Here is a 23,901-nt window from a genome sequence, read left to right as displayed (position 1 = left end):
TTGCACAGCTTGCTGCTCTGTGTGATGATTTTGCATTTGACCCTGGGACTTGCTTACCTACTAGTTTCCTCAGCTGTGTTTACATGAAGCAGGTGGGGATATGAATCTGTGAGCAAGGGACAGCACATCACAAATCACTGGCCTAGCTCCTTTGTCTGCCCATTGAACCCACTCAGCCACACCCAGCACCTGCTGCCTGAGGACAACACCCCGCTGTCTAATGTTAGGGCAGGCCCTGAAATCTGTCAGCACCCCCACCTGCAGACCAAAGGTAGAAAAAGTGGGTAGAGAGCTTTTTTCCCCTTTAATTGTCATAACACTAGAAACTGGGGCCATCCAATGAAGCTGAATGTTGGGAGATTGTCAGGATAGACAAAATACTTCTTCATGCAGTGCATAGTTAATGCACCAAGCAAAAAGTTTGCTCTATAACCAGACCTTTGGCCTTCAACTATTTGTGACCTTTTAGAAATGAGTGGGATGTTCTAAATGCACACCCCACCCCTCCGCCCACCCTTGGTTTTAATATATCTATGTGGGTTTCTTGGTTTGTTGGCTGTAAGTCACTTTGGGGAGCCTTGGGCAAGATAAAGCAATGAACAAATTTAATAAATAACAACAACAACAACAACAACAACTATTATTATTATTATTATTATTATTAAACTTTGGACTTGCTCCCACAGGAGGCAGTGATGGTGACCAACTTGGATGACATTAAAAGAGGACTGGACAAATTCATGGAGGACAAGGCTATCATCAGTGAGTACTAGCCAACATGGCTATGCTCTGCCTCCTGGTCAGAAGAAATAGACCCAGTTGCTGGAAACCACAGGAGGGGAGAGTGTTGCTGTGCTCCTACCCCACTTGTGGGCTTTCTGTGGGTATCCGGTTGGCCACTGTGTGTACAGGATGCTGGACTAGATCTAGGACTCTTGTCTTATGTTCTTAAGTCAGTGCACCTAAGAGGGTTGTAGACAGGCTGGGACAACCACATCTCTAAATTGATGTTTTGCATTATCTAGGGTTTTGTTTTGTTCTGTTTTCTGAGTGGGGTGGAAATTTGGTTTATAGATGGACAGCCTCCATTTAATGAATGAGAGCTTGGTTCAGGAACAATTCAAAGCGGGGCATATCAACAACCGCTTCCACCAACTGTCCTATCCAGTGTAGAGTTCCTCTTGCTCAGAGTGGATTTTCCAGGAGACTTTGGCTTAAGTGATCGGGGGGGGGGGGCACTGCTTGTCATTATGATAGCGAGCAGAACAGGGTGCTCAAAGTGGGAGGGAAGAAATTTAAAGTGTTCTTCAAAAAAATCTACTCTTAACAGCACAAACAGTACATGTTTACTCAGAGATAAATCCACTCCAAGTTCAATGAGGCTTATTCCCAGTGTACAGGACTGCAATCCTAGTTACTTATTTGTCTTTTAAAGTGTCCTGCTATATCCACAATAATAGTAGCTAAATGGGAAAGTATCTTCTCACAGGAAACCCCAGTGTTTCTACATGAGTTATTGATTCTAAGTATGCCTTGTGGTTGGAAGGAGAAAAGCCAAGGGAGCAGGGGCTCATCCAGAGAGACACCAGGCAGCCTCCTCTGTGGATGGGTCTTTCCGCTTTCTGAATCAGGAACCTCAGGGTTCTAGCAAATAACGAAAATAGTAGATCTAGTAAGCCTGGTATCTGCCCATCTTTGATTTAGAAGACGTTCCGATTTGCGCTTGCCAGTCTTTTCACTGCCAGCTTCACTTCCTGGTTCCGTAGGCTGTATATAATGGGATTTAGCATGGGGGTTACAATGCAATACAGGGCTGAGACCAGTGTGTCCACATCTATGGAATAGCCTGCACTGGGCCGGTTGTAATTAAAGAGAGCAGTCCCAAAGAACATAATGACCACTGCAAGATGAGACGTGCATGTAGAGAAAGCCTTCCTCCTGCCCTCTGTGGAACGGATCTGGAGGATGGCTAAAGCGATGAAGACGTAGGAGATGATGATGAAGAAGCAAGGGCTAACCCCAATGAACATGCTGGCTGTGTGGAGCACAATATTATTCAGGGCTGTATCCGTGCAGGACAACTCCAAAAGCGGGGGGACGTCACACATAAAATGGCGGATCTCCCTCGGCCCACAGAATGACAGGGTGGATGTCAAGAGAGTGTGTACAAGGGAGTTCAGGAAGCCCCCTGTCCACGACCCAGCCACCATTTGGAAGCAGACTTTCCTATTCATGATGACCGTGTAGAGCAGCGGGTGACAAATGGCTACGTATCGGTCATAAGCCATGGCCGCTAGGAGGATGCACTCTGACCCAACACAAGAAATGAGGGAGAAGATTTGGACCATGCATCCAGCATAGGAGATGGTCTTGGACTCTCGGAGGAAGTTTGCCAGCATTTGGGGGACGGTGGCGGTCATGTAGCAAAGATCAATGAAGGACAGGTGGCCGAGGAGGAAGTACATGGGTGTGTGGAGACGGCTGTTGGCCATGACAACCAGAATGATGAGGAGATTCCCTGTCAAGGTCACCGTGTAAACGATGGAGAAGGCCAAGAAGAAAAATATTTGCAATTCGGGATGGTTTGAGAATCCCAGGAGGACGAATTCACGGATGGAGGTTTGGTTTTGCAGGTTTCCTACACATTGGAAAGAAGAAAGAGTATGAATGAAGCTTTGGAAGTCATGTGATGTGGTGATGGTCACTAACCTAAGCCTTATTTAGGTTAAAATCTTGAGGGGGGGAGAAATGGGGGCAAGCATTATAACTCTGTGCACACACGGCCCCTCCTGAAGTCCTTTTTATTTTGCTTGCAATTATTTGTGCTCATGATGCTATCAGGACTATTATACAAGATCCCACATTCAGTGTTGTTCGAGCCTGCAAAAGTTTTGGGGCAGACATGCTCTTTCGTCTTCAATTTGTGCCTGTTCTGCAACTTCCTGCCAAAGTCCCGTAACTCTTTATACCACAAACATTCTTGCTTATTTTTGTTCGGCTTTTGTTGTACTGTAGTGCAAGGGAGCCCCTCTGGGCAGCAATAATGCAGTAATATTGGGAAGCATCACAGAGCAACGAAGAAAATGGAATGATATGTGGACAGTCCAGTATAAATCCATGCACAATGATTGCATTAAGAGAAATTGAGTTCATTTTAGGCTTTGCTTAGATCCAGAATGTGCAGAATGTCCATTGTCTTTTGCATACATGCTTGACTTTCAGTTTTTCCCCCTCCCTTCTTTGAAGTCTCTTTGGGAGATTGATATTGGGAGTGTATTGATAATGTGCAGTGGGAAAAGCTATGGCTTACTACTCCCACATTTAGATCCGTCTCCAAAAATTTCAATGGAAACCCCTTAAAAATAATCCATCAGTGGTTCTTGACTCCAGTCTGCCTGGCAAATAAGGTAAAGGGACCCCTGACCATTAGGTCCAGTTGTGACCGACTCTGGGGTTGTGGCGCTCATCTCGCTTTATTGGCCGAGGGAGCCGGCATACAGCTTCTGGGTCATGTGGCCAGCATGACTAAGCCGCTTCTGGCGAACCAGAGCAGCGCACGGAAACACCGTTTACCTTCCCGCCACAGCGGTACCTATTTATCTACTTGCACTTTGACGTGCTTTTGAACTGCTAGGTTGGCAGAAGCAGGGACCGAGCAACGGGAGCTCACCCCGTCACAGGGATTCGAACCGCCGACCTTCTGATTGGCAAGTCCTAGGCTCTGTGGTTTAACCCACAAAACCTGGCACATATGTTGGATAATTTATGCCCTCTTGTCTGCCCCCCCCCCATACATGCCATTATCATCATCACCCTCCAAGATATGGAGAGAGAATTACTTCATTTTTACCTATTCATTATATCTTTTTCACAAAAGTTACAAAAAAAAAAAAAATGAGCAAGACCTATTAACAGAGTAAAAAGGGCAACGTGTGTGGGAAGGGTGGTAGTTTTGAAGAAATCCAGCAAAAAAAGATTTACAGAAACAGACTTCTATTTAGCTGTCTGTGGTCACAACACACATTCCAGTAAACCATGAAATCCATCCATTTATCTGCAACATTCATCTATTCATTGCTTCTGGTAGGTCATTTCAATCAAATCTCTATTTTGTCTCCTTTTCATGAACCATGTATATATGATATGCTGTGTGACGTTATATGGGGACATAAGCAAATAAAAAATATTCTTGGGAAATGGCGCAAACCTGATTTTCTGGTTTTTCAGATCATAGGCAGGCTGAACTAGTAAGACCTACTCAGCAGCCAACTTTTGTTAACACCACCAACTTTATCTAGGGAAACTCTAGAAAGCATTGTGGAAAAGGAGGAAATGAATGAAGATTGAGGATTTCTAATAGCAGAATGCTCAGGTTTAAATACTTCTAAGCCATTGCGGCTCTTATGCTATATAAAATTTATTTAACATATTTATACACCATTTAATTATTCACATTTCTAAGCAGCGGACTTAAAGAAAACGAGACAAGAAAACAATGAAAATTTATCATAAAACCCCAATGATACCTTAAAATGCCGTATGGAGCAAGGAAGTGGGCTGGGGGTTCACCAGAAAAGATTGCAAAGCAGCTTACAAGGGAAACAGAACAACAAAATTAAGTGATGGAATCTATAAAGCAATAACAGCATTGAAATCCATAAAACAGGGTTCCACTCCCTCCTTGCCGCACGGATGCCACACACATTCACACACCAAACAAACTACACCTACATTTACACACACACAAACACGCCTTCCCTCACTCTCAACAATTCCTGGTCCCAACAGCCCCCTAGACACAGATTCAAAAGGAGCATAAGAAATGCTGGCAGCCTAAGACCAGGAGACTAAAACCAAATCTAACTTGCAAATCTCTCTCTCTCTCTCTCTCTCCCCCTCCCTCTCCCTCTCCCTCTCCCTCTCCCTTCCTCTCTTTCTCTGTCTGTCTGTCTGTCTGTCTGTCTGTCTTGAGGATGCATACCCTGCCTTTCAGTTGAAAGGAGCTCAAGATGGCTTATGGAAAGTATGTGGCAAAAATAACAGAGTGGTACCTCGGGTTACATATTCTTCAGGTTACATACGCTTCAGGTTACAGACTCTGCTAACCCAGAAATAGTGCTTCAGGTTAAGAACTTTGCTTCAGGATGAGAACAGAAATCGTGCTGTGGTGGCGCAGCAGCAGCAGCAGGAGGCCCCATTAGCTAAAGTAGTGTTTCAGGTTAAGAACAGTTTCAGGTTAAGAACGGACCTCTGGAACGAATTAAGTATTTAACCTGAGGTACCACTGTACAAGTAAAAATCTATCAACCGAAAATCTAGCAATGTTACTTCAACGGTTTGGGATCCAAATGAAGAATGTTGAGGAAAGAGCTGCAGCAAATGGAACCCTTCATTTTAAATGCTGTTTCTGCCTTCAGTTGGTCTCTGAGCGGTGTTTTGCTGATTTGTGACGCCATGCATTTTACTTTAAGGGCTCGCTCACAGGAAGGCCACAGGTCCTCTGCCTCTTCTTCCCCATCCTCCTCCTTCTCCTTCTTCTCTACAGGAGCTATTAAGGGCACCTCCTGCATAGCTGTTCATATCAAACTAGCAGCCTCTTTTATACTGAGACATTGTTCCTGGTGCGGATGGGCAAATCTGTCAATTTCAGTTTGACCAATTTCTAATTTCCTCACTCTTAAGACCAGCTCTCCATATTTCAACAGTGCAGAACTGGCCCAGGTGCATTTGTAAGAGATCAATCTTTTGGTGTGGCAGCTCTCATACTTTGGAACTTCGTTGACATCCAGCAGGTGCCTTCACTGTACTCTTTTCAGCAGCTGCTAAAACATTTTTCTTTAGGCCAGCCTATTCATTCATTGTAGAATGTTGACATGGGCTCATGGGCTTTAGCTTATCCTTGATTTTAATTTTTAAAAATGTTTTAAACAGCTGTTTTTTTCTGTTTTCTCTCTCTCTTTATTGATGATTTCCTTGTTTTATTTTTTTGTAAAATGCTTTCAGTTTTTCTAAACTAAGCTGTATATAAATTTCTTTTCTTTTCCAATATTCACATTTTCATGTGCAATTTTGCCTCATATGTAGACATCTCTGCAAAGCAAATTTCCCCCAAATGCATTTGGGTGTGTTATTTGCACTAATGCATGCATTTTAATGCACATTTTAGCCTAGTCTATGCATTTTTGTACATATTATGAACTACGTGCAAACTGAACCTAATTTCTCCCTTTGTTCCTCATTACAGCTTCCACTTATACCATCTAAACACCTACCATTGAAGCCAGGAGCCATGATGGCTGCTGCAGAAGGCTGCCTCACTGGAACAGAATTGTGAAGCAAAGGGATTCCCTCAAAGACCTGTGGGCATGAAAGAAGAAAATAGAGGTGCTGCAGAGCATTTGAGAATCTGTTGCATGTATCTGTTGAAAAAAATCAGTGTTTTTATAATGCGGGACAGCTACAATCGGTGATGATGTTCCCTCACTATTGAGTACCAGCCCTTGTCTTTTCCCCCAGAATCTTTCCACATTTGTATTAATGCCAAATCTTCCTTTCTGAACCATCAGAGCTGGGTTAGCTAGAAAAACATCTAACCCTGATTTTAACAAGGGGTGGGGGGAGAAGAGGTGCTTACCTTGCTGGGAGCCAAGGTCTGCAGAAATGTGCTTACTTGGGTTGGCATTTTAAAATGCTTCTGTGCCTCTGAGGATATGTATTCACCGAAGGCTCTCAGATCCAGCAATCCACACCGTGGGGGTTCTGTTGTCATGGATAATGAAAAGGGAATAATTAACATAAGAAAATATGAAGAGCCTGCTGGATCAGGACAGTGGCCCATCTAGGACAGCATCCTGTCCTCACAGTGGCCGACCAGGTAAGAAAAATCTAGCTTAATATCGTCTACATCAGGGGTTGTCAACCTGGTCCCTACCACCCACTAGTGGGCGTTTCAGGATTCTAGGTGGGCGGTAGGGGGTTCTATGGCAAAAGCTGAATCCTCCTTCCATCGAGCACTGGTGGGCGGTAAGGAAATCTTACCATCAAGAAAGATGCATTAGTGGGCGGTAGGTATAAAAAGGTTGACTACCCCTGGTCTGGGACGCAGGTGGCACTGTGGGTTAAACCACAGAGCCTAGGACTTGCCGATCAGAAGGTTGCGGTTTGAATCCCCGCGACGGGGTGAGCTCCCGCTGCTCAGTCCCTGCTCCTGCCAACCTAGCAATTTGAAAGCACACCAGCGCAAGTAAATAAATAGGTACCGCTCCGGTGGGAAGGTAAACGGCATTTCCGTGCGCTGCTCTGGTTTGCCAGAAGCGGCTTAGTCATGCTGGCCACATGACCTGGAAGCTGAATGCCGGCTCCCTCGGTCAATAAAGCAAGATGAGCGCCGCAACCCCAGAGTCGGCCACGACTGGACCTAATGATCAGGGGTCCCTTTACCTTTACCTTACCCCTGGTCTACATTGACAATGGCTGTCCAAGCTTTAAGGCAAGGGCCTCTCCAAGCTGCATTTGGAGATGCTGAGACTTGATTAATTATTCCCTTAAGGCAAGGGCCTCTCCAAGCTGCATTTGGAGATGCTGAGACTTGATTTGGAGATGCTGAGACACATGCTCTGCCACCGAGCCAGGCTCCTTCCTCAAGCATTTCTAGGGGTCTACCCTAAACAACCCTGTTTGTGATGTACCCGCCAACATTTATCTGATGAAACGGGGAAAAGCATGACATTCTGGGATCAAATCAGAAACCGGGACGGCGTCTGTAAATCCAGGTCTGTCCCTGGAAAATAGGGACACTTGGAGGGTCTCTGACCGACACTAGGGTGGTCACAGAAGTGTCACTAGAGAACCAAACAGCACATATTTGCACAATCTAAACGGAGACACAATGCATCTCACCCTAGTGGGGAAGATGGTGAGCAGGTGACTTGTGTTGCTGGGGTCCGCTAATCGGGCACAAGCTGTCTCTGAAAAGCCAATAAATGCTATAGACAGAGGAGATTCCCATAATCACTTGTTTATTCAGCTGAGTAAAACAGAGCAGGCGAGCCACACTCACCAGTGTGATGGTGAAGCCTCTCCAAATAGCCTTTGTTCATACTTTTTATAGGCACCCCTCCCTTTCCCCCTATCAAAGTTCATTGCGCTGATCAAAACACCCTGGTCTTGAAGGGGAGAGTTGCCTGGCAGAGGAAGGTCTTCCTGAAAATCGCCTAGTAACTTTATCTGGTCTTCACATATTTGTGGCTCACCCTCCTAAATTCTAAAGCAGGCAGGTTTTTTTACAGAAGCAAAATGGCATTGGTTAGGCTAACCAAAAAACAGGACAAGGCCTCTGTGGCTTTTCCTGAGACCCCACAGTGTGCCTCCTCACTTTGCTCTGCTGATGCTCACTGGGTGTGGGCAACTTTGAGGCCCCCTTTTCTCTCCTTCCTTGGGATTATTTATCTTTAAACTGTTCTTGGGCCAGGCAGCCCTTCAAAGAGAGAACCCATCAGATGGAGAGGGTTGTCCTCTGTACAGTAAGACACACTGTCACACTGGTAGGTTCATGTGGATGTAGGCCAGGGCTGGCCCATCCATGAGGTGAGGTGAAGCTTTGGGGAGCAGTTGGGAGAGGTGTTCCTTGCTGCACAGTTTGTATATATGCCTGCATATCCTAAAGACACCACTGTCTCCGCTGAGCCTCATTCCAAGGGAACCGAACCCTGGGCAAGTGTTGGAATCCAGTGAATACAATTGGCACAGTTGCTTTCAGTCCACAGAAAATACATTCTTGATTATGTCATCCCCTATTTGCAGTGTGATTCCTTTGCATGGAAACAAATGGGGTGAAATAACATAACGATGATGCCATTTGTGGAATGAATTATGTAAATTACATTAAGTGTGTGATTTTTCCACAGTGGACAGTGGGGGCTTTTTTCGTTTTGGGAAGATGATCTGCAGCAGAATGGAAACAGTGCTCGCTTTCAAATCCCCACTCAGCCATTAAACTCACTGGGTGATATTGGGGTCAGTCGCTCGCTCTCAGCCTAACCTACCTCACAGGCTCAGGTAGGTAGCCGTGTTGGTCTGACGCAGTCAAAATAAATTAAAAAATTAAAAAATTGTCCAGCTTATACCCAGAACAGTTGGTCTCTAAGGTGCTACTGGACAATTTTAATTTTTATTTATTTATTTATTTCTACCACACAGGGTTGATGTTAGGATAAAATGGGGGGTGGGAGGAGGACTATGTACGCCACCTTGAGCTCTTTGGAGGAAAGGTGGGATATAAATATTATAAAGAAATGCATGTGAAATACAGGGTGGTGCAGAAAACAATGGCTTCTCACATCCCTAGTAGCAGCCATGGCTTTAAGAAATACCTTGACTGAAATTTGGATAATGGACAGATGTAAATGCCTCGGGGGTCAGATCCAGCTGCTGGATCTTTATCCAGATAATGCACACTAGGAGAACAGCAGGCTCGTAAGAGATGCAAATGACTTAACTTCTTGCAGTGTTTACTTTTTAACCTGTTCCCGGAGGAACTGTCCCTCAGCTACTGCTATGTAAAGCATAATGTGGGGTATCATTAAAAGTTAGCTGTAGTTTTTTTCTAGTAAAGGACCTGTTTAACTTTCAGATGTGGTGCCTGGGGCCTTATTATTGTCTCCAAGCTTTCTTTAAAATGCTTCAGGGGGGAATTCCTTATTAAGATACGTTTGAGACTGATTTTCTAGTCTCTGGTGCATTCCAAACTCGAAACCATCCCTCTGGCTTTTGGTTAGCTCAAAACCAAAATAACTATATACACGGGAGACTTTGCTTTGTTTTTGTTTTAGTGTCAAGAAAAACAACATTATGTCTTCTAAACATACATTTTCCCTTTGTGTTCTAAATAGCTTGGGGGGGGGAATCACACACGCACACTTTAGCGGGATTTGTTTCATATTATCACAAAGGTTGCACCACCCCCAACATCTACTGAGTGGTAGCAAGATTCCAGGGGGTTCTTCGTGTTTCCATTAGGAATCAAAGTACAGCAGAGGCTGTCATGTCTTTAATAAATATGGTTTATTAACACACTTTTACAACTTGAGTGTAGATGTAATGTAGACTTGAACAATGCCTGTTGAGGTCTTGAACCAAAAATCATAATCAACCATGGCAGAAACCTGAGCATCCAGGTGGAGAGACGACAAGTCAGATCTTAGGGTACTTGAAAATGCAGTTTATTGCAAAAATAGAGTAAGTACATGGGTGGCACATTCAGATGGAAACTGGCAATTATTTGGTTAAAACCATAGAGAAGGCAGAAGATATGGAAGACTGGGAGAAGCAGGATAGTACACGGTGCCGAAGGAGGGAACAATGCAAATAGACCCAGACAGACAAGTGAGGAGCCTAATTAGATTGGATAAGAGAGATTAAAATGTAAGTGATGCCTAGGCTAAGTATGGATGAAGCTGTCTGTCTGAGGCCACATCTGCACCAGACATTTAGAACACAACCCTCTGTGCAGAAGCCTCTGACTTTCATGTGGATGGAATGCAGCCTACTGTACAAAAGTTTAGAGTCACATCTGTTGTGGCACTCACTTTTTGCCTATGGCCCCACCCACATCACTGGTATGTGGTCCTTGGGTTGAAGAAATTGACTTAAGTTGTGTTCCATTGTGCACAACAGAACATGCACACCACTCATTCCCTTAAAACTGCAGCACTGTGTGTTTTCAGTGTCCTTAAATGCTTAGCTTTGGAGCATGCGGTGGCTAAACAGCTCCCCTTTCGTGCTCATTGGGCGACTCTAGGACAATGGAGACAGAGACCCTGCTGCAGAAATTGTTGTCTTTGGCGATCACTCGTACCTGAGTAAGATTGTCTTCCATAAACACGGTTTTAACAATGAGCCTGTAAGTGACTGTGGAGGCCAAATCTGGATCCACACATCCTTCCACAGTGGGGACATTGGTTTCCGGGCGGGAGTTGATCACGGTGTGGATTTACCAAGCGTGCCTTCCTCTTAGCACGTTTCTCCCTTGCTTCCTGAGCGTGAGTGTTCTTACAGAAATTTCTTACAGAAATTGTAAGAGGTCTTCAACCCCAAAGATCCTGGGCCAGCACATCACTGCCCCTGCCCCCTGCTAGGGAGACAGTTCAAGAAGACGGCGAGTCTCCTCCCCGTCCTAATGAGGGAGCAGTACAGCACCCCGCAATATGAATATGATTTTTCCAGCTCCCTGGTTGACCGGGATGTTGAGAGCACAGTCATGTTGATTAGCACCCAAAATGTACCTAGAGAGAAGAGCGACAGGTCCTGCATTGCATAATAAAGCCAGAAAGTTAAGCTCAGTTGCATAAGAAGAAAGAAGCATGAAAGCATCAGAACTCGTAGTGGAGAAATCCTCCAATCGCTCCTACGGCCACGGCGGTGTTGTGAGAAGCACATTCACCTGCAAGGAAATGAGACTTTTGGTTATCAAAGGGAAGAGAGGGTCGTCATTTAAACTGGGGGTGGGGAACCTTTGGCCCTCCTGTTGTTGCTTAACTACAGCTCCCATCAGCACCGGGAAGCATGGCCAATGGCCAAAGGATGCTTGGAGTTCTAGTTTAGCAAATTCTGGGGGGTTTCCCACAAACTATATGGTCTCAACAATGGGCTCTGTAATTTATAGGTTTCTTACAAACATGGAATGAGTGTTATGTGGCACTTGTAATGGTGCCAGTTTTGCAGCTCAAAGCCGTCAAGCGGACACATACAGGGTAAGGCAATCTCACAGATAAACTGTTCCCAAGTTGTTATGGTCTTCATATACTAATAGTAACAGCTTGAACTTTGCCTGGTAGCAAATTGGTAGCAAATGCAGGTCTCTGAACAAAGTATTAGACATACTCAGAGTAGCATATCCATTGAAATCAATGGATCCGATGGCTCTACTCATGGGTGACTTGGTACATTATTTTTAAAATGTGTGATAGGTTGGGAGACAATTTTTATCTATGCACCCACACCAGTTGCCATTATCTTTACCTTCAAGAATCTTCTCCGTTCTCTTTACTCTTCGTGCTTCCTTACGATGGTCTTCAGAAACTGGGCTGGAGGAGTCTAACAGGGCACCGAGAAAGAAAGAGTCATTTGCTTGAAGGCAGAGGATGTGCTTTAGAATGTGGGTCCTCATTCAGTCACAAACTTACGAGGCAAACTGTGCATGTTACTCAATGGGATTTCCCACTGAGCTTGATGGGACTTTCAGAGTAAACATAGACACATCTGCTCTGAAGTAAGTCTTGTTCTCTTCCATAGGGTTTACTCCCAGGTAAGAGGGTATAGGATTGTAGCCTTATTCTTTACCAACAGCGCAATCCAAACCCAAGATCTGCCAAGATGAGAGTTTGGATCTGGCAGTTCTTGGACTTTCCCAGCTTGGGTACCTTACGCCGGTTGAGCCAGAGATACACCAGGGTAAGTTCCTCAGCCAGTACGACTTAAACCAGAGTAAGTTAAAAAATGGGAGGTTTTCGGAGGGTGTGAACAAAGCTAGACTCACCCAGTGGCAGAGCTGCATGCTCCGGCACCGGGAGCGGAGAGCAGGCGGGGGTGTGGCTCGCCATCCACAGGGGTGTGGCGCCCGGTTCGGTTGGAGGGTGCATGGTGAGCATCTGGGGGAGCGGCCATGATGGTACCCCCTTCCCCGAAATTTGCCTAATCCTATTGGATTTGTAGCAACTCTACTCAAGTTGCAGCATTCATTTTCTCCATAGATTTTTTTTTAAAACACAAATTATGTAATTTGCACTCTAGCACTGGATGAATCAAACAGCAGTGCTCACTCACCGAACATCCAGAAACATCCTCTTTCCCTTTTTTGCCAGTTGAGAATGATGTCCAGCCACCGTGGTTTATAGAAATCAGAGAATCCAGCCAGGCCACAAAACAAAACTGAGAGACAGAATGCAAACATGTTAAATGGCAACTATTGTCTTCCATCCATCCTTCCTTCTTTCCATCCATCATAGAACCCAGCAGTCAGTCTTTCACCCAAACACCAAGCAGACTTGGACCAGCTTAACTTCAGCAAAGATGGTAGCCTCACATGTCTTCATGGGGCCCTGCCCTTCTTATTGTGCATTTGTGATGCTTTGTGCTCAGGGTGCTATTTGGATGGCCCAACACAATCCTGCCTCCAACCTTATTCATGCCCGCAAAAGTTTTGGGGTGGACATACTGCTTCATTTCCGTTCAGTGCTTATCCATTTTTGTTGTTGTTGTTGAAATCCTTTAACTTTTCATACCACAAATGTTCTGAGGGTTTTTTGGTCCCATTTTTATGCAGTGGTACCTGTTAGGATTGTCCTACTTTCGTGTAGGACCCTGGCAGAGACACATGCCCGACTGGCATGTCCTCTCCCTCCTGGTCGATCATTCACGAGCTTCAAAAGCTTTCTTCAGCCTGAACATCACAGCGACTGATGCCAAAAGGCATTAGCACGCTTAGGGATCCTGCAGAGTATTGCAGTTCACGTAACAGAACTCAGTAGCACAGCATTTTGGCTAATCTACTTTATTTACATATAGTACACGCGGAGCATTCTGACTTAACTCCTTCCTCTTTCCCATCAGACAACAAAGAAAAAAGGAAAGAAAGAAAGAAAGAAAGAAAGAAAGAAAGAAAGAAAGAAAGGACAATAGCCCTACATTCTGGAACACAGTAGCACAAAACATCCTGTCTCCATCACTTCCCACACTGTGGAATGAAAACATATACCGTCATGTGACAGACAACAATCTCATGATTGCAACATGGAGCTAGCATCCTAACAGTACCTTGGTTCTCAAACGCCGTGGGCTCAAACAATTTAGAACCTAAACACTGCAAACCCGGAAGTAAGTGTTAGGATTGCGAACTTTTTTTGGAAGCTGAACGTGCTCCGTTTTGAGTGCCATACTTCAGTTTTGAGTGTTACGCTTAGGTCTGCCTGTTTTTTGCTATTTATTTTGCATTTTTGTTTTTGCGGCTCTTTTTGTTTTGTTTTTGTGACTGTGTGGAACCCAGTTCAGCTACTGATTGATTGTGTGACTGCAGTACATTGTTTAGTGCTTTCATTTTATGGATCAGTGATCTCGTTAGATAGTAAAATTCATGTTAAATTGCTTTTTTAGGGGTTGTTTTTAAAAGTCTGGAACAGATTAATCCATTTTGCATTACTTTCTATGGGGAAGCATGCCTTGATTTTGGAACACTTTGGTTTTGGAACGGACCTCCGGAACAGATTAAGTTTGAGAACCAAGGTACCACTGTAAAGTGGTTCCCTGAGTGAAGAACACTGCCTTGAACAGTGACACTACAACACAGCAGTAAGGCCACTTACTGTTTTCCGTAAAAAGGTCTCCCACGGTCCCTAGGAGTGCTTGCTTTTCAGCTTCGACATTGATTTGCATCATTAAGTGACAGAACACACTCTTGTAATATTGCGCATTGTGGAAGAGAGGATCCGAGCATCCTTTCTAGATGTGAACAAGAAGCAGGGGAAGAAAGACTGTTTTTCATATACCATCTTGTAGCACTCAGTTTTGCTTGTCGAGAAAGGGATGGTGAAGAATGGAAGTATTCAGCTAATCAGAGAAACTGTCACTGCTCTTCCTCCCAATATCATAATTAAACTACATAGAGAGAACCAGTGTAAATATTCACAAATATTCAACACTCTGAAGATTTCCAGTTTCGCCAGGACACATTTGAGTGGGAAAAACTAGAATGAGACTTTTGAACCTTAAAAGATTCAAAATGTGTGCTTTCAACCCAATGGCATTTTGTGATTGTTTACATAGGTAAAAGCCCCTATTCCCCTCACAGAGCTACAACACCCAGAGTGATTTAACAACCAGTCATTTTCCCTAGCAATTCCCAGGGAATTGTCACTCTGGAATGGGAATAGGGGGGTCTCTTAAGAAGTCTCAGGACCTGTAACAAAGTATGGTCCCCAGGATTCCTTGTGGGAAGCCATGACTGTTTAAAGTGGTATAATAGTTCTTTAGATTTTCTGTTGATAACTGAAGTACTGGAAGGGCAATTTCAACCAAGATAGTGGCTGCATTGTGGTCCTGCAAGAAACCATCCCCACTCCTAGCAAGGATTCTTTTTAAAAAAACAACAACCCAAAACCCAATACCCCATAACCCATAACCCAACTGCAATTTACACAATTATGTAACATGCAGTTAGCCCTAAATATAAGTGCTTTCCACCTAACAGCTGCTCTCAAGTACTAAATACCATTACATGTCAACCATTAAATACTACCCAGTACTAAACCAATGCATGTCAACTATCAATGCTGTCAAATATTGACACTGAATGTTAAAACCACATCAAATACAGACAGTACAACTTATTCTATGAATATTTGACCAATCTGTTCAAGCACACACATTTATGTACAATGTGCCTTAGAAGTCATTCACAAACATTAACCTGTTTTAACTGTTTTTAATTCTGAATTAAATTGTCACTGGTCCTGGGTCCTGCGAGCGAAAGGTGGGTAATAAATTACTCTACTACCACCACCACTAGAGTAGTACTAATCTAGTAGTAGTAGTAGTAGTATTCATGGTACTTTTCGTCCAAGGTTCTTGATTCTGGATGAAAGGTGATATTCTGAACATAATGCTAGGCTCATTCCCATTCCCTACCCCTGCCTGCCCCCCATTAATGTTTCTGCCCTGTTAGCAAAGCACATGGCCAACTCCTTACCATCTCCGCAAACAGGAAGTAGAAAAGCTGATGGGACAGGCCATATCCCGAGCAGTGTGTTTTTATCATGATGCTTCTGCAGTTATCTGGAACAATGCAAGGTGTGCCACCAGCCCTTTTGTAGAAAAGCATGGCATTAGGCAATTTCAAGAGCCAGACAGGTGAGAGATTTGTGCAACAGGCAACCCATGCTTCGGGGGTACCTGGACTGCACAAGACACACCAGTACTGTGGTGTTAAACCAAGATACTGTTGCATGCACCCCAATCTCTAGGTGGCGAGAGACTCCTGGGGATCCAGCCATTACCTAGCATTTGGTTTTCTTAAAATGAAGGTCAACAGACACTGTGGCATCTTTAGGATTCATGGTTTCATTTACATATATAAATCTAGAGCAGGGGTCGGCAACCTGCAGCCCATGGGCCACAAGTGGCCCACGGGGATCATTTAAATGGCCCACGAGCCGCCCCCGAACTGCCTGCTTGGCAAGTCCCCCAATGCTGCACTAAACTGGTGCAGCGCGGAGCAGGGACTCACTTCCGTGGCACCGGAAATCACGTTTGTGCAGACGCGATCTGGCCCACAGAACGATCTCCGAGGGAGTGAACTGGCCCAGGTGAGGTAAACCTTGCCGACCCCTGATCTAGAGTCACAATGTCAACACTAGGTATAACAAGAGAGGTAAGCAAAATTCCTACCCTGATCCTAGCAGGCTGGATATGCAGGAATCGCTTGTATCTAAGTCCAGACATGAGCCGTTGGTTGGGGAGAAAGAAACAGGAGGGTCATTCTGAGCCCACTGATGGGGAATCTTCCAAAACCCTGGGCTTAAAGCTTGATGAAATGCTGCAGGGAGGGGTGGGTAGCAAGGGGAAGAGATAATTGTTATTATTTTGCAATGACTTAGTTTGTAGGCAATAATACTGAGCTAGAGAGACCATTGTTACGACTTGGAATAGGGGAGCTTCCTATGACCCAATAGGACAGGGGTAGGGACGCGGGTGGCGCTGTGGGTAAAATCTCAGTGCCTAGGACTTGCCGATCGAATGGTCGGCGGTTCGAATCCCCGTGGCGGGGTGAGCTCCCGTCTTTCGGTCCCAGCTCCTGCCCACCTAGCAGTTCGAAAGCACCCCTAAGTGCAAGTAGATAAATAGGTACCGCTTTATAGCGGGAAGGTAAACGGCGTTTCTGTGTGCGGCGCTGGTGCTGGCTTGCCAGAGCAGCTTCGTCACGCTGGCCACGTGACCCGGAAGTGTCTCCGGACAGCGCTGGCCCCCGGCCTCTTAAGTGAGATGGGCGCACAACCCTAGAGTCGGACATGACTGGCCCGTACGGGCAGGGGTACCTTTACCTTTTACCTTAGGAATGGATGACAACAGTGAATCTGTGAACCCTTACATGGCCAAGAGGCAGGTACATCCTGCCTGAGGGCCTCATTGCCCTGACTACATTCAAACGTATTTCATACACGTCAATTTTGTGTGGATACCTATTTGAACTTAGGGAGGGCTGGCATTATATGTTTCATTTAAGATTCATATACTGACGATCACTGTAACTGCAATGTGAACTGATGGTGGCTTAATGTTTTTATTAGTACAATTTATATATTAAATTTTATCATATTTTATTTTATTTTCTCTCTTTTTCTTCTTCTTCTTTCTCTTCTTATTTAATTTGCAAATAAAAATCAATAATAATAATAAGACAGGGTGGGGAATCGTTTTCTGCCCAAGGGCCACATTCCCTTCTTGGCAACCTCCTGAGGGCCATATGCCAGCGATGGGTGGGGCCAGAAGCAAAAGTGGGTGGGGCAGTACATGCAAATTTTACCATTGTTCTGTAGGCTAATTTCTGCACACACTTGCTGTCTTCCACAGGGGCGGCCCATCCCGTTTTGCCACCTGAGGTCTACCTCAGGGACAGGCTAGTCCTGATACTCCAACCAGTCCAACGTGAGGGGTTATCAGAGTTCAGGGACACATTCCAGCCAGGCAGAAACATTTCTCGGTGAAGCAGGGCCATTGAGGGTTGTGGCCTGGGGAGAGTTCCAGGGGCCTGTAGTAAAGTTGGTACTATTTAGAAATTATTCTTTGGTCAAGTGAAAGGAGTGAAGCCTTGTGGGAATTTCATCGGCCACAAGGACCCTGGGAAAGAGGTTGTGTATCTTTAAACTCCAGACTAGCAGGCTCCTTGGCGTGAAAGGTTTATTGGGATGAAGGAAGCCTTGATTTAATGAAAGGGCTGACACCTGGGTCTAAGAGTGTGAATATCCCCCCCCCCCCAATGATGTTATCTGTCCTTGAATTGCTTGGGAATGTGTATCTGCAAAGTTTCCGCGGAAGGGAGGAAACCCTTTGATTTGAGTTCTGAATTCTAAATTGACCCAGCTGCCAAGGGGTAGATTGATTGACTAACAAGCCGGTCATTGGTGAATTCAAATATTAATTAAGACTTATGATTGGCTTGAAAGTTACGACGCCAAGTGCGAATTGTGAATAAAAGATCAGGGGATTGTCTGAGAAGTGGCTCTATGCCATTGCTCACTGCAATCCACAAAGATGCCCGGCTGTGATGTCCCACCTAATAGCCGTCATTTCGTCTTTTGAAATGGAGATCTACAAAAGCCTTCAATTTGCGGATTCTTGAAAAGGACTCTGACTATCCTATTTGTGTTTGACTTTGTGAGTATATAAGTTAGTGAGACTATGCAACGTCTTTATTTTCTTATTTGTAATTTTCAAAAGATGTGCCTGCTTCTTTTAGCATGTTTACTTATGTTATTTTAAAATAAACCTTTTAAAAGAGAAACTGTTTTAGTTTTGTGTGCCTTCCCGGGGGAATAGCTAAGTCCTAGCCTTACGCTTGGTTACGCTATACCGTATAATTTCTGTCTGCAAGTTTGTGGATACAACTTGTAGAGTGGGGATAGCCGGTGATAACGGGTCACAGCCTTCTCCCTGGGTTGTGATTCTGGATCCCCTGGAATAGAAGGAGTGGTGGCAGCCCTACCGGGTCGATTTCATTCTGTTTTGGAAAAAGTAATGTGCCTGCCAACCTTGCCCTGGGAGACCTGGTCTGGCCGGAGAGCAGAGACAGGTGAGGGAGGGGCGAGTGGTTGGGGGCAAACATTTACTACATGGTGGCAGCGGTGGGATGCCGCTACACCTGAACTTTACTACAGGGCCAGAAAGAGAGGCCTGGAGGGCGACATTTCCCCCCTGGGGTTGAGCCTTGTCACCCCTGTGATAAGTCACCTTGAAACATGGGGATAGCAGATATTTGGGGAACGTCTTTGCCCTAAAGACAGATTCCTGCCTGCCTAGCGTCCTCTCTAGCTGTAGCCCACCCCCACCCCCATTCCACTATGGTGAGGTTTGATGCTACCTCTGTAAGAATCCGGCTCGTTCTTCTCTAGAGCACGCTTTGCCTTTTCTATCAGAGCTGACACCTTCGCATCCAAGCGTCGCACTCGCACTCGCTCCGATTCTAATCCAGACACCGAGGCCCATTTCTCCAATGTTCCATTCAGATACGCTGGATATTTAGAGAAGGGAAAGAAGATGTTTGAATCCTGCCTCTAAAGGATGAAGAGTTGGGGTGGGTCAATCCCCCCCCCCCCGTTATATCCAACTAAGTTCTATTCACTGTAAACCTATTGACATTGGTGAACCTAAGTGAGTCATGCCTATTTACTTCAATGGGTCTACTCTGGGTAGGACCAGCATTGGACACAACCCACAGTTCTTCACATTTCTGCACTAGTGTTCTCTCTCTCTCCCTCCCCACCCCCCTAATTAAATCTACACTTATTTCTTTACTTTCTGGCCCCTTCATTCAGTGTTATAACAAAGACAATTTTGCCTCTGTCTAGAAGAACCTGAAGGAAAAGCTGCTTGGTTTTTAATGCTCAGAGGGGTAGGAAGCACTCCTCACCCAAGAAAGACGTCTGGAAAATGACTGTACAAAATAAAGTCACACCCAGACTTGACGAGTGAAGCTGGCAATTTTTAAGGTGAGAGGAAAGAAGAAAGAAAGAAAGAAAGAAAGAAAGAAAGAAAGAAAGAAAGAAAGAAAGAGGAAGGAAGGAAGGAAGGAAGGAAGGAAGGCGGTGTAATAGGAAGAATTAGTCTAAAACACACTTAGCTAGGGAGGGAGCCCCATTGAACATAATGGGACTTAGGGCTCAGCCACACTTTCCTTTTGCCCTACTCTTCACAGACAAAGGCCCACATTTTGTAGGCCCTGAGCTTTCCCTACAAAAACCTGCTCAGTCAGAGCAAATGTCATTTTAGGTTTTCTAGGGATTGCTTCAGTTCAGCTTCAAACAGCGAGTTTTCATGGGGAAAGCTCCGGAGCTAAAACACCAAAAGTGCACGGACCATGCCTGGAAAGAGGGGAGGAAAGGTGAGTATGGATAAGCCATTATTCCTGAGTAAACATGCCTAAGGGTTGTGCTATAGGTCTCCAAAGTAGCTGGAACTGTACCTTGCAACAGACGATATCCAAACACTCCATCTATGTTGAGTTCATTATATTGCTCTTCCAGGAACAAAGTTGCTTTCTCCAGTGCGGAGATGATCGAATTCCTCTTGTCCTCACATCTGGATAAATTCAGGTTAAGGAGGAAAATCAACAGCTGGAAACGGAGGAACAGCATGCTTTGCTGGAAGGGCTCTGCCACTGAGGAGTGCCAGTTGCTTCTGAGCGGTGCCTGGGAAGTGTCCTGCTCTTTCAAAGCAAAATATTTTCTGTGCAAATACTTGTCAAAGGGAGGGACAAAGCACTACACTATGACTGCATGGACACCTTCGGGAAACATTTGCATGGTATGTGAATGTCCAGGTGCTGTTCTTCTGATGAATCATTTGCACACATCCTTTCTCCTGGATGTGCAGGGTAGCTCAGGTGGTACAGCATGAGAATCTTGGGTTTGTGGGTTCAAGCCCCACGTTGGGCAAAAGATTCCTGCATTGCAGGAAGTTGGGCTAGATGACCCTCATTGTTCCTTCCAACTCTATGATGCTATGAATTTCATCTTCCTCTTGATCCTTTAGTCAGTCCATGTATTCTGGTTCTTCTCAGTGGCTGTTTCTTCTAGAATTTCAGCATGAGAGATACCTGAATCCAATCCTCTTCAGGGGACAAATCAAATCTACTCCAACCCCCCTGAGTTAACCATTCTGAGCTTTCAGCTTGAACAACTTCAGTTGACAAGTTTACCTCCTCTTCTTTAAGAATTTCTCTTTTTAAATTAGTGTTTCAGGCTTCTTCCATAAATGTTCCGCAGTTCAGTCTAAGGTGTTTGTGTATAGAGTGGATGTTTCTTTTTATTGCTCTCCTTTTCTTTACTTTTTTTAAATAATATTTTTATTAAAGTTTTTTTGGTTTACAAAGGTATGCACAATGTCTCTTTTTTCAAGTTACATTTTCCATAGGTCAGTTTCATTTGTTGAGACATTAGGGTTACATTAGGAAGAAACGGGGGGGGGGGGAGGGGGAGGGAGGAAAGGCGAGTGGGAGTGGGGTCAGGAGGCGATGTTTCTATTTTGCTTAATGTATGTGTGGGGTTTCACATCAGCATCGTTTGTGCAGATTCTCTTTGCTATTCGCTTGTGTTTCTTTGGTGGTGAGAGAAATTGGGGTTGGCCTAGGGTGCGGTCGCCGGTTGCCTGTTTGTGATTGGCTGTGGTGAACTTTGTTTTCGTGTGTGAGTGGGGTGGGTGTTTTTGAATCAGGTTAGCCATATTGATTCGTATGCTGTTGGTGGATTCTTGTCGTGTTGTTGGGCTGTGTATGTGATAAAGGGGAGCCATTTCTAACAGATAAATGGGTGAACGTCTTGTCTGCCTATTCCTTTGTGGTGATTCATGCTCTGTGAGATGGGAGATCCCCAGGGACTTAAAGCACCAGGTCCCAGTTTTACAATTTAATGAGCAGAGTTGAATCTTTCGTTGTTTTCTCTCAGTCTAGTTTTCCTGCAGAGTTTAAAGACTTATCCACATTAACCTTTCCGCTGCTCTTTCCAGGCACAGTCCATACTTTAAACCTCTGTGACTGAGTGCCCTTTTTTCTTCTTTTGCCCTGGATCTTTCCCCACAAAAACTCACTCTTTAAAGCTGATTCAGAGGAAATGGCAATCTGCAGAAAATCCGAATCAGTGTTTGCTCTGATTGAGTGTTAAAAGAGCAGCTTTTCATGGGGAAAGATCGGGGGTGGGGGGGGGGAGAAAAAGAAAAGGAAGAAAGAAAAACACTTGGACATGGAGCTTTAAAGTGTGGACATGTGCCTGGAAAGAGTGGATCAAAAGATAAGTGTGGATATGCCTTAACTGGAAACACAAGCTGAAAACCACAAATTTGTATACGATCTTGGATACCTGTAGATCTCAGGGCAGTTCACTACTGTACATAAAATCACAATGTAAAAAACACAAAACATGTAATAAAAATATGAACAAAAACAAACACACATTTAAAAGGGCATTGGATATCAGTCAGCCAAAGACCAAGGGAAAATGTTCTAAAAAGACTTTATGGCATGGTTGTAAACTTTTACAAAGTTGTAAGTCTTATCCTGTTGCCTTGCAGAAGTCATGCCAAAAAACCCCCTCTCCCCTCTGCCAACTTCCTCACTAAAGAATCAAGCAATTCTTAAAAAAGATTTTCTGTAAGTACAATGAAGAGCTTGTCTCCCAACTATCTCTGTTGCCATCTCGATCACTGGCAATTTGAGTGTTTTCGGCAGGTGTGATTTCCCCTGCCATCACCATGCTCTGCTAGTTCTTGGCATAAAAGTAAAGGGGATATGCCCTTTAAACGTTGTATTGACATTTCAAGGTTAAATTGGTGCATTGTTGTTGTCCCCTCCTTATTCATGCCTTGACAAAACACCCTTTTTCAAGCAGTTGTGACTGTGCAAGCATTTATCCAGCTGAGCTGGGAATAGAACCATCAGGTGGCAAAGTCTTGGATGAGTCCAGCTGGTGACCCCTGATTCCAATTCCCATTTTGGTGGGGTGATTGTTTTTATCTTTACTTTATAATACACAAAAAGCAATAGACAAAGCAAGTAAGTTAAAGAAAAGAAAGCAAGGCAGTGAGAAGAGAGGAGAGAGTGCTAGTATTCAAAAAACAGCGTTATAATTCCTAACAATTGTCCTTCACAAATACATAGAATCATAGAATCATAGAGTTGGAAGAGACCACAAGGGCCATCAAGTCCAACCCCCTGCCAAGCAGGAAACACCATCAGAGCACTCCTGACATATGGTTGTCAAGCCTCTGCTTAAAGACCTCCAAAGAAGGAGACTCCACCACACTCCTTGGCAGCAAATTCCACTGTCGAACAGCTCTTACTGTCAGGAAGTTCTTCCTAATGTTTAGGTGGAATCTTTTTTCTTGTAGTTTGGAACCATTGCTCCGTGTCGTGTCCGCTTCTCTGGAGCAGCAGAAAACAACCTTTCTCCCTCCTCTATGTGACATCCTTTTATATATTGGAACATGGCTATCATATCACCCCTTAACCTCCTCTTCTCCAGGCTAAACATGCCCAGCTCCCTTAGCCATTCCTCATAAGGCATCTGCATAGCGGTCCATGAGAAGTGGGTGGCTGCCAGTCATGGTCCTTTTACCTTAACATATTCAGTAAATGGATGCAAAACATTTGAAAAGTTGCTGTTCCTTTTCGGATAGTGTAGGATTTGGGCATCTTTTGTTAACTTTTCCATTAGAGCAATGGTCCACCAGCTCTGGAGGTAAAATCAGCATCCTTGTGTGCAGCCTGTAGGGCTTGGGGATGTTATCTGCACCCTTGGAGTAGGCCAGCTTCTGGACCATCCACCAGTCACCAGCCTTCTCTCCTGTGCCCTCTAGGAAGAAGGGGACATCATTGTGGAGAGCTTGCTGAACATCTCCTGGGGGCTGCTCAGGTCCATCAGCTTGCAGATGCAGGATGACAGCTAGTGCATCTGCCCACTGCCTTCCTCCTCCTCCTCCTCCTACTGGCATTCCGGCTGCAACCTGGGTACACACTCTCAGTATATCCTACCTCGCAGGGTTGTTGTGAGCAGTGCTTTTTTCGGGGGGGGGGGGGAGAAGGGACGCAGGGGTACGCATACCCCTAAACATTATTTTAATCTAAGTTTGGCCTCATTGAGGAAC

At 44.8% G+C, this 23,901-nt stretch overlaps 2 protein-coding genes and 1 long non-coding RNA gene across 4 annotated transcripts; 1 reads left to right on the top strand and 2 right to left on the bottom strand.

Annotated features, from left to right (window-relative positions):
* Nucleotides 1-1,700: 1,700 nt before the first annotated feature.
* On the bottom strand, nt 1,701-8,516 carry LOC309329693 (olfactory receptor 5V1-like; the record flags this gene model as incomplete). The annotated part of the gene is made up of 4 exons (XM_081840708.1): nt 8,375-8,516; nt 6,635-6,759; nt 6,273-6,357; nt 1,701-2,638 (listed from the first exon to the last, which is right to left on the bottom strand). Exons 2-4 carry the CDS (start codon nt 6,680-6,682, stop codon nt 1,701-1,703), a joined length of 1,071 nt encoding a protein of 356 aa, XP_081696834.1. The 5' UTR covers nt 6,683-6,759; nt 8,375-8,516.
* A 1,527-nt stretch (nt 8,517-10,043) lies between these two features.
* Nucleotides 10,044-22,907, bottom strand: LOC309329488 (UPF0764 protein C16orf89 homolog). Of its 2 annotated transcripts, none has more exons than XM_081840329.1 (8): nt 20,228-22,907; nt 19,127-19,276; nt 16,438-16,585; nt 15,740-15,854; nt 14,358-14,493; nt 12,823-12,927; nt 12,019-12,093; nt 10,044-11,440 (listed from the first exon to the last, which is right to left on the bottom strand). In XM_081840329.1, the coding sequence occupies exons 1-8, from the start codon at nt 20,397-20,399 to the stop codon at nt 11,370-11,372; spliced, it is 972 nt and encodes a 323-aa protein (XP_081696455.1). In that variant the 5' UTR covers nt 20,400-22,907; the 3' UTR covers nt 10,044-11,369. The 2 variants fall into 2 exon arrangements, with proteins under 2 accessions (XP_081696455.1, XP_081696456.1); XM_081840330.1 differs by lacking the exon at nt 20,228-22,907 and adding an exon at nt 19,561-19,623.
* On the top strand, nt 19,254-20,390 carry LOC309329507. The gene is made up of 3 exons (XR_014151188.1): nt 19,254-19,339; nt 19,581-19,754; nt 20,289-20,390. It is a non-coding gene; the product is annotated as an uncharacterized lncRNA (long non-coding RNA).
* Nucleotides 22,908-23,901: the final 994 nt, after the last annotated feature.

Source organism: Podarcis erhardii, assembly GCF_964252035.2.
Source record: "Podarcis erhardii genome assembly, chromosome: 14".
Taxonomy (NCBI): domain Eukaryota; kingdom Metazoa; phylum Chordata; class Lepidosauria; order Squamata; family Lacertidae; genus Podarcis; species Podarcis erhardii.
Note: the sequence above shows the minus strand (reverse complement) of the source record. Positions and strands in the feature narration are given on the sequence as shown.